The 13,130-nt window shown below is 53.2% G+C and overlaps 1 protein-coding gene across 2 annotated transcripts; it reads right to left on the bottom strand.

The window, feature by feature from the left end:
• Window positions 1-1,972: 1,972 nt before the first annotated feature.
• Window positions 1,973-12,895, bottom strand: RPS19 (ribosomal protein S19). 2 transcript variants are annotated; one of them, XM_015440932.1, is made up of 6 exons: window positions 12,705-12,895; window positions 12,307-12,377; window positions 11,941-12,041; window positions 3,999-4,182; window positions 3,460-3,514; window positions 1,973-2,038 (listed from the first exon to the last, which is right to left on the bottom strand). In XM_015440932.1, the coding sequence occupies exons 2-6, from the start codon at window positions 12,375-12,377 to the stop codon at window positions 2,012-2,014; spliced, it is 438 nt and encodes a 145-aa protein (XP_015296418.1). In that variant the 5' UTR covers window positions 12,705-12,895; the 3' UTR covers window positions 1,973-2,011. The 2 variants fall into 2 exon arrangements, with proteins under 2 accessions (XP_015296418.1, XP_045235484.1); XM_045379549.2 differs by having other exon boundaries at window positions 12,861-12,895.
• Window positions 12,896-13,130: the final 235 nt, after the last annotated feature.

Raw genomic sequence — 13,130 nt, 5'->3', positions numbered from 1 at the left:
TTTTTTTGAAATGGAGTTTCGCTCTGTTGCCCAGGCTGGAGTGCAGTGGCGTGATCTCTGCTCACTGCAACTTCCACCTCCCAGATGCAATTGATTCTCCTGCCCTCAGCCTCTTGAGTAGCTGGGACTACAGGCGTGCACCACCATACCCAGCTAATTTATTTTTTGTATTTTTTTTTTATTTGGAGACAAGTTTCACTCTTGTTGCCCAGGCTGGGGTGCAATTGCACGATCTCAGCCCAACGCAACCTCCGCCTCAAGGGTTCAAGCGATTCTCCTGCCTCAGCCTCCTGAGTAACTGGGATTACAGGCGCGTACCACCATGCCCAACTAATTTTGTATTTTTAGTAGAGACAGGGTTTCTCCATGTTGTTCAGGCTGTTCTCAAGCTCCCAACCTCAGGCGATCGGCCCGTCGCAGCATCCCAAAGTGCTGGGATTACAGGTGTGAGCCACTGCCTGGCCAATACTTTTTTTTTTTTTTTTTTTTTTTTTTTTTTTTGAGACGGAGTCTCCTCTGTCGCCCAGGCTGGAGTGCAGTGGCCGGATCTCAGCTCACTGCAAGCTCCGCCTCCCGGGTTCACGCCATTCTCCTGCCTCAGCCTCCTGAGTAGCTGGGACTACAGGCGCTCGCCACCTCGCCCGGCTAGTTTTTTGTATTTTTTTAGTAGAGACGGGGTTTCACCGTGTTCGCCAGGATGGTCTCGATCTCCTGACCTCATGATCCGCCCGTCTCAGCCTCCCAAAGTGCTGGGATTACAGGCTTGAGCCACCGCGCCCGGCTCAGGCCAATACTTCTTAAACTCTTATGCCTTACATTTGGGGACTGCCAACTGACTGTCCAGCAGCAGAGCTACTCAGAGCCAAGGCTCTCCATGGCATCTTGTCCAGTCTCTCAGGAGTTAGCAGAGTTACACACGAGAGGAAGGTTTAGCGGGGAGTAAGGTGCACAGGGTTACATGGGATTAGGGGCAGAGTTGTGATTTAAACTCAAGTAGTTTGAACTTTAAAACCCAGGCTCGGCCCTTTTCAGGAAATGGGTCAGATCCCAGGAATAATTTGGACAGGGGAATCCTGGGAGGTATTGGCCAAACCAGTTTAGTCTTCCCAGCTGGGAGGGACATCTGGTCACAGCAGGCCCTAAGAGGTTCTTTCCTGGCTTGCCCCCCCAGGGGTTGGACAGCTAGCTGCCCACTGGGCACCATTTGGATCTGCCAGCCTGACCAGGTGCCCAATCACGGGCGGAGACCACATCCTACTTGTGTGCAGGACTGCCAAGGTTGGGCAGCCCCCATGTGGCCACCCTAGGAACTCAACTGATGCAGAGGGATCCGCTTCCACCAGCTTCCTACCACTGCCACTCTCAGTGGGCTGGAAGACTGCCCAGATGCAGAGTGAAGGCTCAAGGAACATCCAGCCAGTGCAGGCAGCAAAGGTCAGTTTGCAGTGGAGGCTCCCTGGTGGTCTGTCCTTTTCCACCTTCCAGGGAATAACATGAACCCTGGGCCCTCTTGCTTTACTCCAGCGGAAGCCACCTCTGCAGCCCAGGCCCAGCTGAGGTCACAGCTTACACAGCCATCCTTTCGTTTCTCACTTTCTGAGAATTGCAAAGACAGGATGTGGGGGGAGTGAGCCGCAAGGGCCCCTGGGTCCTTCCTCCAAACCCAGATGGGAACTGTTTGACCTGGGAAGGCCCTACTGGCTGCCGGGTACACAGCCACCCAATCACCCTGCACCCTCTCACCCAAGGGAAGGGAGGAGGCGCCTCTTCCTCATGCCCCTGAAGAAAATCAAAAGACCCAAACCAGACCAGGCGCAGTGGCTCACACCTGTAATCCCAGCACTTTGGGAGGCTGAGACAGGAGTTATCACTTGAACCCAGAAACGGGATATTGCAGTGAGCTGAGATGGCGTCACTGCACTCCAGCCTGGGCAATAGAGCAAGAGACTCAAAAAAGAGACCCAGACCAGGATTACGAATGAGGCAATTTATTAATCCAGCATGGTTTGTTCTAATGCTTCTTGTTGGCAGCTGCCACCTGTGGGAAAAGATGGAAGAATAAAAGTTAGTCAAGGGGGTCTCTGCTGGGGCACTCTGTAACAGCTACCTACTACCCACCAGAAGTGGGCACCCTGATTTGTGGTTTCAAATGCATCTATGCCATCTAATTCTCACTGTGGGTATTTCCCCATTTCACAGACGCGGAAACTGGGTCTCAAGGGAGTGGCTGGGCACAGTGGCTCACACCTTTAATCCCAGCACTCTGGAAGGCTGAGGCAGGTGGATCACCTGAGGTCTAGGGTTCAAGACCAGCCTGACCAATATGGTGAAACCCTCTCTGCTAAAAATATAAAAACTAGCTGGGTGTGGTGGCATGTGCCTGTAGTCCCAGCTACTCGGGAAGCTGAGACAGGAGAACTGCCTGAACCCGGGTGGCAGAGGTTGCAGTGAGCTGAGATCGCGCCACCGCACTCCAGCCTGGACGACAGAGCAAGATTCTGTCTCAAAAGAGAAGGGAGTGGCGGAGTGGAGTCCACTGGGAGAGCTTCTCCTCCTTCCAGGCCACCCCCAACTCCTAGAGAGCTGACACCTTCCATTCTTTTGTGACACCTGACTAAAATACTCCAAGGCTCATAGCATGCCTGAGTCAGTGATACAGAATTGAGCTCATGCCAGGCTCTGGGTACTCCTGCTGTACTATAGCTCGCAGCCTCCTCACTACCATGCTTGAGGCGGCCAAGGGTAGATTTTGGCCGCAGGGAGGCCAAGACAGGAGACTGTGGCACCGGGGTGTGGCCGCTCTGCCCCAGGGTGTCAGCCAGCCAGGATCTGAATGGAGACCTGGGTTCTGAACCTGCCCCACTATCTCCACCTCTCCCAAGCAGCCCATGTGATGCTCAGTATGCACGAGGACTAAGGGGAAACAGCGCAGGCTGACCCGGGGAGGGGGAGTCATCTGCGGGTACAGCTATGCCCAGTGGCACCTAGGCTGGAGTTCCCTCCGAGTTTTTTTTTTTTTGAGACTGAGTTTCGCTCTTGTTGCCCAGGCGGGGGAGCAATGGCGTGATCTTGGCTCACCGCAACCTCCGCCTCCTGGGTTCAAGCGATTCTTGTGCCTCAGCCTCCCAAGTAGCTGGGATTACAGGCGTGTGCCATCATGTCTGGCTAATTTTGTATTTTTACTAGAGACGGGGTTTCTCCATGTTGGTCAGAATGGTCTTGAACTCCTGACCTCAGATAAATCACCTGCCTCGGCCTCCCAAAGTGCTGGGATTACAGGGGTGAGACACCGCAGCCAGCCTGCCTCCAAGTTTCTAAGCAGCACCAGCAGGAAAGTCAGAACTCTCCTTTCTCCTGTCTTTGGGCAGTGCCCTCCGGAGGAGTCTGACAAAGCATGGGCTTTGGAAATGCTTGGGCAGCGACTAAGGGACCCAACCCCGCCCCAAACGTAAGCCTCACCTGTCCGGCGATTCTGTCCAGATCTCTCTGTCCCTGAGGTGTCAGTTTGCGGCCCCTGTGGGGAGGGAAGGGTCATGCAGGCCCCCGTGAGCACAGGTCCTGTTTTCAGCCCTCTCCCTCCTGGTTGTGAGCCAGGCTTCTCAAGAAGCCACCTGCCGCCAGCCAAGTCCCAGTGAGGGCCTTAGTCAGGTGCATTCTAACGAGGTGGGGGCAGTAGTGGGAGCCCCCCTGGGAGCTGACGGGGTGTCGTTTGTGCAAGCATTAGATCAAAAGCCCCGAAAAATCAATTGGGAAAAGTTAACGAGCAGGCTAATGAAAGCAGACAGTCGCTAAATTACCTTCCTGGAGCCTGGGCTAGTCAGCCAGAGAGGTCGGGGTGAGGCCCCTCGCTGTTCGCTTTTCTGCAGAATCCCCTGCTGCCAGCCTCTGATAGGAGAGGCCTGAGGGGCTGGGCAGACTATGCAGGACCAATTCGTTGGGGAAGTGATGACTGGGCCCCAAGGCTGCTCCATCAATGTAGCCCTCCCCACCCTGCTTACCCATCTTGGTCCTTTTCCACCATTTTCAGCCCCTCCAGGGCTTGGAGGACCCGACGAGCCACACTCTTGGAGCCTCGGCTGAAGTGGCTGGGCATGACGCCGTTTCTCTGACGTCCCCCATAGATCTTGGTCATGGAGCCAACCCCAGCGCCACCCCGGAGGTACAGGTGCCGCGCTGTGGAAGCTGGGGGTAGTGTGAGAGACAGATCTGAGTTAAGGGTCTTGATCAAGGTCTCAAGTAAACAATTCCTTGTGTATAAACAGCTAATTCTCACTGTTTTATAAGCGAAACTGAAAACACACACTAACACCCAGAAACTGACAGCTCCCTCTCCTCACCCACCCCCCAGCTAGTTCTTCCTTGACAAGCAGCCCTGCACCCTGGGCGGGCACTCCCACCATCTCCAGGACCAATTTCTTTAGTGGTTACTGTCCCAGCAGCACTGCTATTGAATTGAACCTGAGGTTATATAGGGGTGGAGCCTAGCTGTGACCATCTCCATGGGCCCCAGAGAAGCAGGAGTGAAGGGATCTATGGCCACTCTCTGGGCCACCTCAGTCTGGAGAGCTCAGGATAACAAGGGCAGGGCAGACACTCCGTGCAGTGGATATCCCCAGCTTGGAATGTGTACCAGCCCCTCTGCGGACACAGGGAAGGCTGGCTTGGGCAAGTCCCTGGTCCACCCCAGCCAGCCTCCTTGCCTGCAAAAAAAGCTCTGTAAAATCCAGTTGAGACACCAGCCTCCCCAGCAATGCTTGCACGCTTCTATTAACTGGAGCACACATCTGCCAGGCCCTGTGCCAAGTGCTTTTCAATCTCTCCACCCCGCTTCACCTGAGGGCCAGGAGGTTACTGTGAGGACTCAACGGGTGTGTCAACTGCTACTCTCCTTTAAAGACGGAAACCAAGGCGCCAGAGGGTACTCACTGGCTCCATGTCACACAGCTCTGGAGGCACTGCCCTGTCCTGCCACTGTGATGGCACTGGGGCCCACATGCAGGAAGCATCCAGATTTCAGCCACCACATGGTCCTACCTAGGTCTGGAGCTCAGAGCAGTCTGGTTTGTTCCTGGGACCCAGAGATCAGGCAAGTTGGTCTGAGTCTGCTCAAGTGACTTCTGTCCTCTAGTTCTAAAGATCAAGTGGGGGGAATTGGGGGTGCTTCCGTAATTGCCAAGTGCCAGGCAGTATTCTGTGTGGGGTGGGCTGCTCCTGCCCAGAAATGGTTCTTGCACACCGCTTGTTACCAGCCCCCTCCTGCCCTAAGATCAAGTCTAGATATGGCCAGCCCTCCATATCCACAGACTCAACCAAGGGTGGATCAAAAATATTCAGGGGAAAAACACTACAATTAAAAACAGTGTAACAATTATTTACATGGCATTAGTGCTTTTTATTTCTTTTTTCTTTTTTTTTTTTTTTTTTGAGGCGGAGTCTCGCTCTGTGGCCCAGGCTGGAGTGCAGTGGCCGGATCTCAGCTCACTGCAAGCTCCGCCTCCCGGGTTTACGCCATTCTCCTGCCTCAGCCTCCCGAGTAGCTGGGACTACAGGCGCCCGCCACCTCGCCCGGCTAGTTTTTTTTTTTGTATTTTTTTAGTAGAGAGGGGGTTTCACCGTGTTAGCCAGGATAGTCTCGATCTCCTGACCTCGTGATCCGCCCGTCTCGGCCTCCCAAAGTGCTGGGATTACAGGCTTGAGCCACCGCGCCCGGCCATTATTTCTTAAATAAAAAAAAAAAAAGGGCCTCATTCTGTCACCCAGGCTGGAGTGTTATGGTGTGATCATAGCTCACTGCAGCCTCGAACTCCTGGGCTTAAGCAATCCTCTTGCCTCAGCCTCCTAAGTAGCTGGGACTACAAGTGTGTGCCATGTCTGGCCTGTATTAATCTATAAGTAATCTACACATGATTTAAAATATATGGGATCAGGCCAGGCGCAGTGGCTCACGCCTGTAATCCCACCACTTTGGGAGGCTGAGGCGGGAGAATCACTTGAGGTCAGGAATTCGAGACCAGCCTGGCCAACATGGTGAAACCCCATCTCTACTGAAATTACAAGAAATTAGCCAGGTGTGGTGGCACACTCCCTGTAACCCCAGCTACTTGGGAGGCCGAGGCAGGAGAATCACTTGGACCTGAGAGGCAAAGGTTGCAGTTAGCCAAGATCATGCCACTGCACTCCAGCCTGGGCGACAGAGTGAGATTCTGTCTCAAAAGTAAAACATCTACATAGGATATATGCAAATATTATACATTTTTTTTTTTTTTTGAGACAGAGCATCATTCTGTCACCCAGGCTGGAGTGCAGTGATAATAGCTCACTGCAGTTTTGACCTCCTGAATAGTCGGGACTACAGGCGCCGCCACCACGCGCAGCTAATTTGTGAAGAGACCCAGTTCTGCCATGTTGCTCTGGCTGAACTCCTGGAGTCAAGTGATCTGCCCATCTTGGCCTCCCAAAGTGCTGGGATTACAGGTGTCACTGTGCCGGCCCCGATATCATTTTTTTGAGATGGAGTCTCGCTCTCTTGCCCAGGCTGGAGTGCAGTGGTGCCATCTCAGCTCACTGCAAGCTCCGCCTCCTGGGTTCACGCCATTCTCCTGCCTCAGCCTCCAGAGTAGCTGGCGCCTGCCACCAAGCCTGGCTAATTTTTTTGTATTTTTAGTAGAGACGGGATTTCACCGTGTTAGCCAGGATGGTCTCTATCTCCTGGACTCGTGATCCGCCCACCTCAGCCTCCCAAAGTGCTGGTTATATAGGCTTGAGCCACCGCACCCGGCCTCCAGCCCTGATATTATACCATTTTATATTAAGAATGAGCATCTGTGGACTTGGGTATTGGGGTTCATCCTGGAACCAATCCCCAGCTGAGACAGTACAACCATGCTCTGCTGGGGGCCAAGAGCACAGCCCTGCTGCTGTCTCACTACCTCTGGCATCTGCTCACTTTAAAATCCCCACCTCACTCCAGGACCTACTCCCTACGCCACTGCCTGGTAATAAGTGCCCATAACCAGGACCAATAGACAGACTCACTTGGCATAAGCCACCCCCCACAATCTTTCTGCCACAGAGTGACATCACTGGAAACCTCCACCCTTTCAGACCAGCTCAAATGCCCAGCAGCTGCTGCCATCCCTCTGGGCCCTATAGTTGGTTGGCTGTGCCCTGGGGCTCTGGGCGGAGAGCTGCTCTCCCATTTGAACTACAGTACCCAGGACTGGGGAAAGCAGAATAGCTTTTCCTGTTATCTTGCCTTTTTTTTTTTTTTTTTTTTTGGAGACGGAGTCTTGCTCTGCCCAGGCTGGAGTGCAGTGGCATGATCTAGGCTCACTGCAAGTTCCGCCTCCCGGGTTCACATCATTCTCTTGCCTCAGCCTCCTGAGTAGCTGGGACTACAGGCACCCGCCACCACGCCCGGCTGATTTCTTTTTTTTTTTGTAGTTTTAGTAGAGATGGGGTTTCACCATGTTAGCCAGGATGGTCTCGATCTCCTGACCTCATGATCTTCCTGCCTTGGTCTCCCAAAGTGCTGGGATTACAGGCATGAACCACCGCACCTGGCCCGTTGTCTTGCTTTTTAAGAGTAAGGCACACACTCCTAAACACAGAGATGCCCAAAGAAGCTGTGCACCAGAAATGGGACACTCACCCTCAGTCTTGTTGGGTTGGGACCAGCATCCAGAGCTGTCAGACAGGGGCTTGAATCCTAACACTGTTCTTCCTCAGGAGGGACACAGGACCCACCCATCCTCCAGGTGGTTTGTGTTGTGGTACTAAAGGAGACACTTAGAGCTTGAGCATAGTGACTGGCAGAGAACAAGCTCTCATAAAGCCTATTAGGTTTTTTTTTTTTTTGAGACAGAGTCTGGCTCTGTTGCCCAGGCTGGAGTGCAGTGGTGTGATCTCAGGCTTACTGCAACCTCTGCCTCCGGGGTTCAAGCAATTCTTCTTCTGTCTCAGCCTCCCGAGTAGCTGGGGCTAGAGGCACCTGCCACCACACCCGGCTAAATTTTGTATTTTTAGCAGAGATGGGCTTTCACCATGTTGTCCAGGAGGGTTCTTGATCTCCTGACCTCAAGTGCTCCGCCGGCCTCGGCCTCCCAAAGGCCTATTAGGTTCTTTAATGGAGGCTTAAATTTTTCTTAAGGCTGTATAAAAACCTTTTAGCACGGAGAACCTTGGTCAGATAGTACAAGCGCCTCCCTTGCTATCCCAGTTCATGCTAATTATTTTTTTCTGACCCACTAGAAGGGAGAGGGTTATTAACTTCACAAATTGGAAAATGTAAGAGTTGAAATGCTGCGTTCTATTAAAACACTGACCTTTTTCCTCAACCCCTAGAGACCCAGGTTCCAGCATCACCTTTTGAAGTGGAGCTGCACAAATCCAGGCCACCCTAGCTGGTACTCATGAGGGCCAATTGCGAGCAAGGTGCTGTCACAAATAGGTTCTCCTCCAGTTCCTTCACACTAGAGGCCTTCTGCTCCTCTGCAGTGTGCATTCTTGGGATGGCAACCCACGCCTCTCAGGAACCCCTGTCCAGGAATCACCCCGTACCTGGAACTGTAACGGAGGCTGCCCCTCTCCACTCTACTGTGAGTTCACGGTCAAGGGAGAGCAGTTGTGTTCCTGCTACACCAAGAGGGAGGGTCCCTCTGGACTTGAGCATGGGGCAACCACCAAGCACAGCGTCTCAGGAGTCATCACAGCTCAGCAAAGTCCAGACCGTGGTCCCATCCCGACCTACTGAGTCAAACGCAGGGAAGAACTCCTCCCCCAGCACAGTCTAGCTGACCCTTCTCTGCCGAACTTGTAAGAAACCACTTTCCTGACCTTGATTCACCTCTTAACTCACTTCTGCGATGCCTCCCAGATCTCATTATTTCTACTATCACAGCACAAGTGGGTGCCCAGCTCCACGAAGGAGCCAGAGATGGACCAGCCTCCAACCTACAAGAAATATTTTCAGGCATCCCAATTCAGTGGCTGCTCTCAGACGCACACCAGGACACCAAACGTCCCCATCTTCAGCAGGTCCTTCAGAGAATTAAGACAGCAAGAGGCTTGTCCAGACAGATGTGGGAGCTCATGCCTGTAATCCCAGCACTTTGGGACGCTGAGGCAGGCAGATCACAAGGTCAAGAGAGAGAGAGCATCCTGGCCAACATGGTGAAACCCCGCCTCTACTAAAAATACAAAAATCAGTTGGGTGTGGTGGTGGGCGCCTGTAGGCCCAGCTACTTAGGAGGCTGAGGCAGGAGAATTGCTTGAACCTGGGAGGAAGAGGTTGCAGTGATCCGAGACGGCGCCACTGTACTCTAGTCTGGTGACAGAGCAAGACTCTCTCTCAAAAAAGGCTGTCCCAGGGCTACACTGCACCACCCCCTTCACAAAGACCCATGGCGGCCATCCCTTGAACGTCCAGTGAGAGCAAGTCTTTGCGGTTCTTCCTCTACCTTGCCCTGCCCCTACAGCTCTGCTCCATTTCCAGACCACCCTCAGGAGGGCCCCATCTTCTGCCATGGGCCTCTTTACCCCTAAACCCCAGGATTAAGACCTGTCTACCTCACACTCATTCCTACAGGTCTACATAATTTGGCCCTGCTCAGCAGGGCCACAGCTTTAGCACACTGTAGCCTCAAATCTGACGGAGCCAGACTCTGTGAGTAGAAAAAAAGGGAATATAGCAGGGAACCTAGTTTTGGACAGAGCCGCCCTGCCAAGCCCTCCCAGGGTGACTTGCTGCAAGTCACTTTGCCTGTCTGCACCTCACCTTCCTCTTTGGTAAAACAGATCACTCCCATGACTAGTATAAGCTGATTGCCAAACTGGGTGGAACATGTTAAACTCTAGAATAGAGGCTGGTAAACTTTGCCTGTAATCCCGGTGCTTTGGGAGGCTGAGGCAGGAGGACTACTTGAGCTTGGGAGTTCAACATACCGAGACTCCATCTCTACAAATAAAAAAAATTAGCTAGGCATGGTGACTGGTAGTCACCTATAGTCCCAGCTACATAGGAGGGTGGGGCAGGAGGATCACTTGAGCCCAGGAGGCTGCAGTGAGCTATAATTGTGCCACTGCACTCCAACCTGGGTGACAGGGCTAGACCCTGTCCCTGAAAATAAATAATAAAGGGTCAGGTAGGAAATATTTCAGGCTTGGTAGGCTACAGCTTCTGCCACAACTACAATTCTACCCTTGTGTATGTAAATACACGGGGGTGGCTATATCCCAACAAAAATATACATGATAAGCCTCTGGTCTACCACACAACCATCCTATGCTGCAAGGACAGCTTGGGCAAGTGAGGTGAAAAAGGGGCTTTTGGGGTACTCCAAGTAACAGAGACCAGTAGGCAGGCAGAAGATGCACATCCTGCCTGAAGTTTCCAGGCAGGGCCACTGTGGGCTGCAACCGACCACAGCAACTCTACCATGACCAGCAGATGCAACTATGTTTATTATCCAAGGTCTTAATCCCTCCCCAGGTTAAAAAAAAAAAAAAGTACGAAAGATATATACAGTCCTACTTTGGAGGTATTTGGTATGTGCAAAATATGTGTCTTCATCCCAGCAAATGAGAAATGCTATGAGATTATTTTTCCTAATCCTAGATCCAAAGCTGCTTTGACCTACTGACCCTTGAGGCACTGCCAAAGCAAGATGGGGGGACAGGTGGAAGGGATATGTCTCTTCCAGGCCTTGTCACTGCTGTGCGCCCAGGAAAATCAGCTTCTCTCCATCAGCCCCATCTTCTGTCTAAAAAGAACGGTGGGTAGGTGAGATGCCAGCAACCCTACCCACCGCGGCAAGTTCATCTTTCAGTCCTCAGAGACCGTGGCTTGAGTTATGCTGGTCCTCTGTGCCCTCTCCATGGCCTGAAAGACTGGGCTGCATGGCCATTTGAGGCACAAGTGTACCACCGATCTACAAAATGCTTCATATTCTGAAGGGCCTGTACCAAGGCCAACTCTTCAGGGTCATTGAGGACTTCCAAACCCTGCTTCTCACCTACTCCTGCTTCCAAACCCTGCTTCCAACTATCTGGAGACAAGCCGCGGTCAGGATGGAGCCCCCACTTCACAGAGAGAGGTTTAAGATTGGAGAGGTGGAGGCCCCTCAGTGGAGGTCCGCGCTGAAGCTGTCACCTTGACATAACACAGTACTACCACCGCCCACCCTGTTGGGTCTTCCTGACAGTTAAGATTTAGTGAGTACTGAAACGTCAAGACACGTGAGAACTAACACTAGTCAAGGACTAGTGTTGTTACTGGAAGATCGAAAAGAGATGGGGCTGGCACGAGGTCGCAGAGTGTCCATAAGGTCAGAAGTCAAGATTTAAAGTGAAGACTGACCTGACCAGATCTCCAACCATTTAGTTAGCAACAACCTGTTCGAGACATGGAGAAGGCCATGTCTGAGCAATAGTAAAGATAACTGACTTTTTCCTGAATAACTGTTATGCAACAAACACGTTCTAAACACTCTGTTTTAAATTCATTCAATCCTCGCAATACTCTCATACTGGTACAATAATTGGTCCCATTTTGGGGATGCGAAAGTGAAGGCACAGGCAGGTTAACCAACTTGCCAGAGGTCACACAGCCAGATGTAAAAGACGGACCCACACCCACGGGAGTCTGACTCCATGTATATAAGAAGGATTAAACCTTCTGTAAGCAAAATATGAACACTCATCTGTCTCTGGATTTCCCTGAAGCTCAAAGCCACAGGTCCTCCTCTAACAAAGCTCTTAGAATGTAATAAAAACTTGGAGTCATCAAGTTATTGAATGTCATATCACACAAAGCAAGTGACGACCCAACCAAGGGTTTCTCTCCCTCCTGGGGCAGGAAAGAACAGAGGAGACGGGGAAGTACGGTTGGTGCCAGGGGTCACCCAGTTCCCCACTCTCCAGCCAAAGACCCAAGTTCCTCACCAGCTCGTGTGTAGAACCAGTTCTCATCGTAGGGAGCAAGCTCTTTGTGCTTGGCTAGCTTGACGGTGTCGACCCATTCGGGGACTTTCAGCTTCCCGGACCTAAGACCAAAACAGCCAGAAAAGCACGATTCAGTCATCTCCACAAACTACCCCATATCTCAAACGCCCTCCCCTCAACACAACTATGGTGTGTCCAGAGTACAGAGAGAGGCTGGAACCGGAACACAAGCCAGGTCTGATACTGAAATGAGCCACGGAGGCCCCAAACAAGCCTCCCCTGCCAGGACCGGCAAACACTGGGGCCCGACGGGCAGGGCCAAGGCGATAGCCTCCACCCGCTTTGAACCTCAATCCCCAAACTCACTTTTTGAGGAAGGCTGCCAGAGCTCTGACGAACTCCTGCTGGTTCACGTCTTTTACAGTAACTCCAGGCATCTGCGGGAGAAGGTCAAGCATGTGAACACAAGCCTGGCGGAGACGACTGCCAAGGACCCGGACCCCACCCCACTCCTTTCGCTCCAAGGCATCCTAAACCGGGTTACCCCCGTTACTTCCCACAGCCCCCTCAATGCCGGGCCCCAGCTCCTGCGGGTCCGAAGGAGCTCACCGACGTCCACGGCCGCTTTGGATCGTACTAACAAAGCCCACCCCCACGTGTGAGGATCCTGCGCGAACCCACTCTCCAGCCCTTGGACTCCGCACGCCTCACGCACCCCGCCGCTGCCCCCCAAGGCCCACGCTCGGTTCCCGGACGGCGCTGACCGGGCATGTCCGGGCCTGCCGCTCGCACGTGGCCGCGGCTCCAGGGGGCGGGACGGGCCCGCGCCGGGCGCCTCCGGGCCCTCAGGCACGCGCTCTGAGACTGCGGCGTCCGGCCCTGACGCCTCGCACCCGGTCCAACTCGGAGCACCCGCTTACCGTGCGGCCTCCGCGCTGCCAGCCAGGGGAAAGGGAGCGACGGGGTTTCCCGGGCGCACAAGTCGGGCGTCGGATCTCGCGAGAGTTCCGAAAGCTCGCGAGAGCGGGGGTGGTGGGAGTAGAAGCTGAGGCTCCGCCTCTCTCAGGGCGAATGTGGATTCGTCCCCGCCTAGAGGAGAGGGTGTGTAGTGAGAGGTGGAGAGGTAAAGGGGAGGGCCAAGGGGTCGGGCGTGGAGGCCTGGGTTTCCTCCCGCCTTTCCTTCTCCAGGA

The sequence above is a fragment of the Macaca fascicularis genome, chromosome 19 (assembly GCF_037993035.2).
Source record: "Macaca fascicularis isolate 582-1 chromosome 19, T2T-MFA8v1.1".
In the NCBI taxonomy this organism is placed as follows: Eukaryota; Metazoa; Chordata; class Mammalia; order Primates; family Cercopithecidae; genus Macaca; species Macaca fascicularis.
Note: the sequence above shows the minus strand (reverse complement) of the source record. Positions and strands in the feature narration are given on the sequence as shown.

Coding starts and splice junctions, on each gene's coding strand:
- RPS19 (XM_015440932.1), bottom strand. CDS start 12,377: ATGCCTGGAGTTACTGTAAAAGACGTGAACCAGCAGGAGTTCGTCAGA. Junction 12,042..12,306: donor CTGGCAGCCTTCCTCAAAAA/GTGAGTTTGGGG, acceptor TTTTGGTCTTAG/GTCCGGGAAGCTGAAAGTCC. Junction 2,039..3,459: donor TGGACAGAATCGCCGGACAG/GTGAGGCTTACG, acceptor CTTTTCCCACAG/GTGGCAGCTGCCAACAAGAA.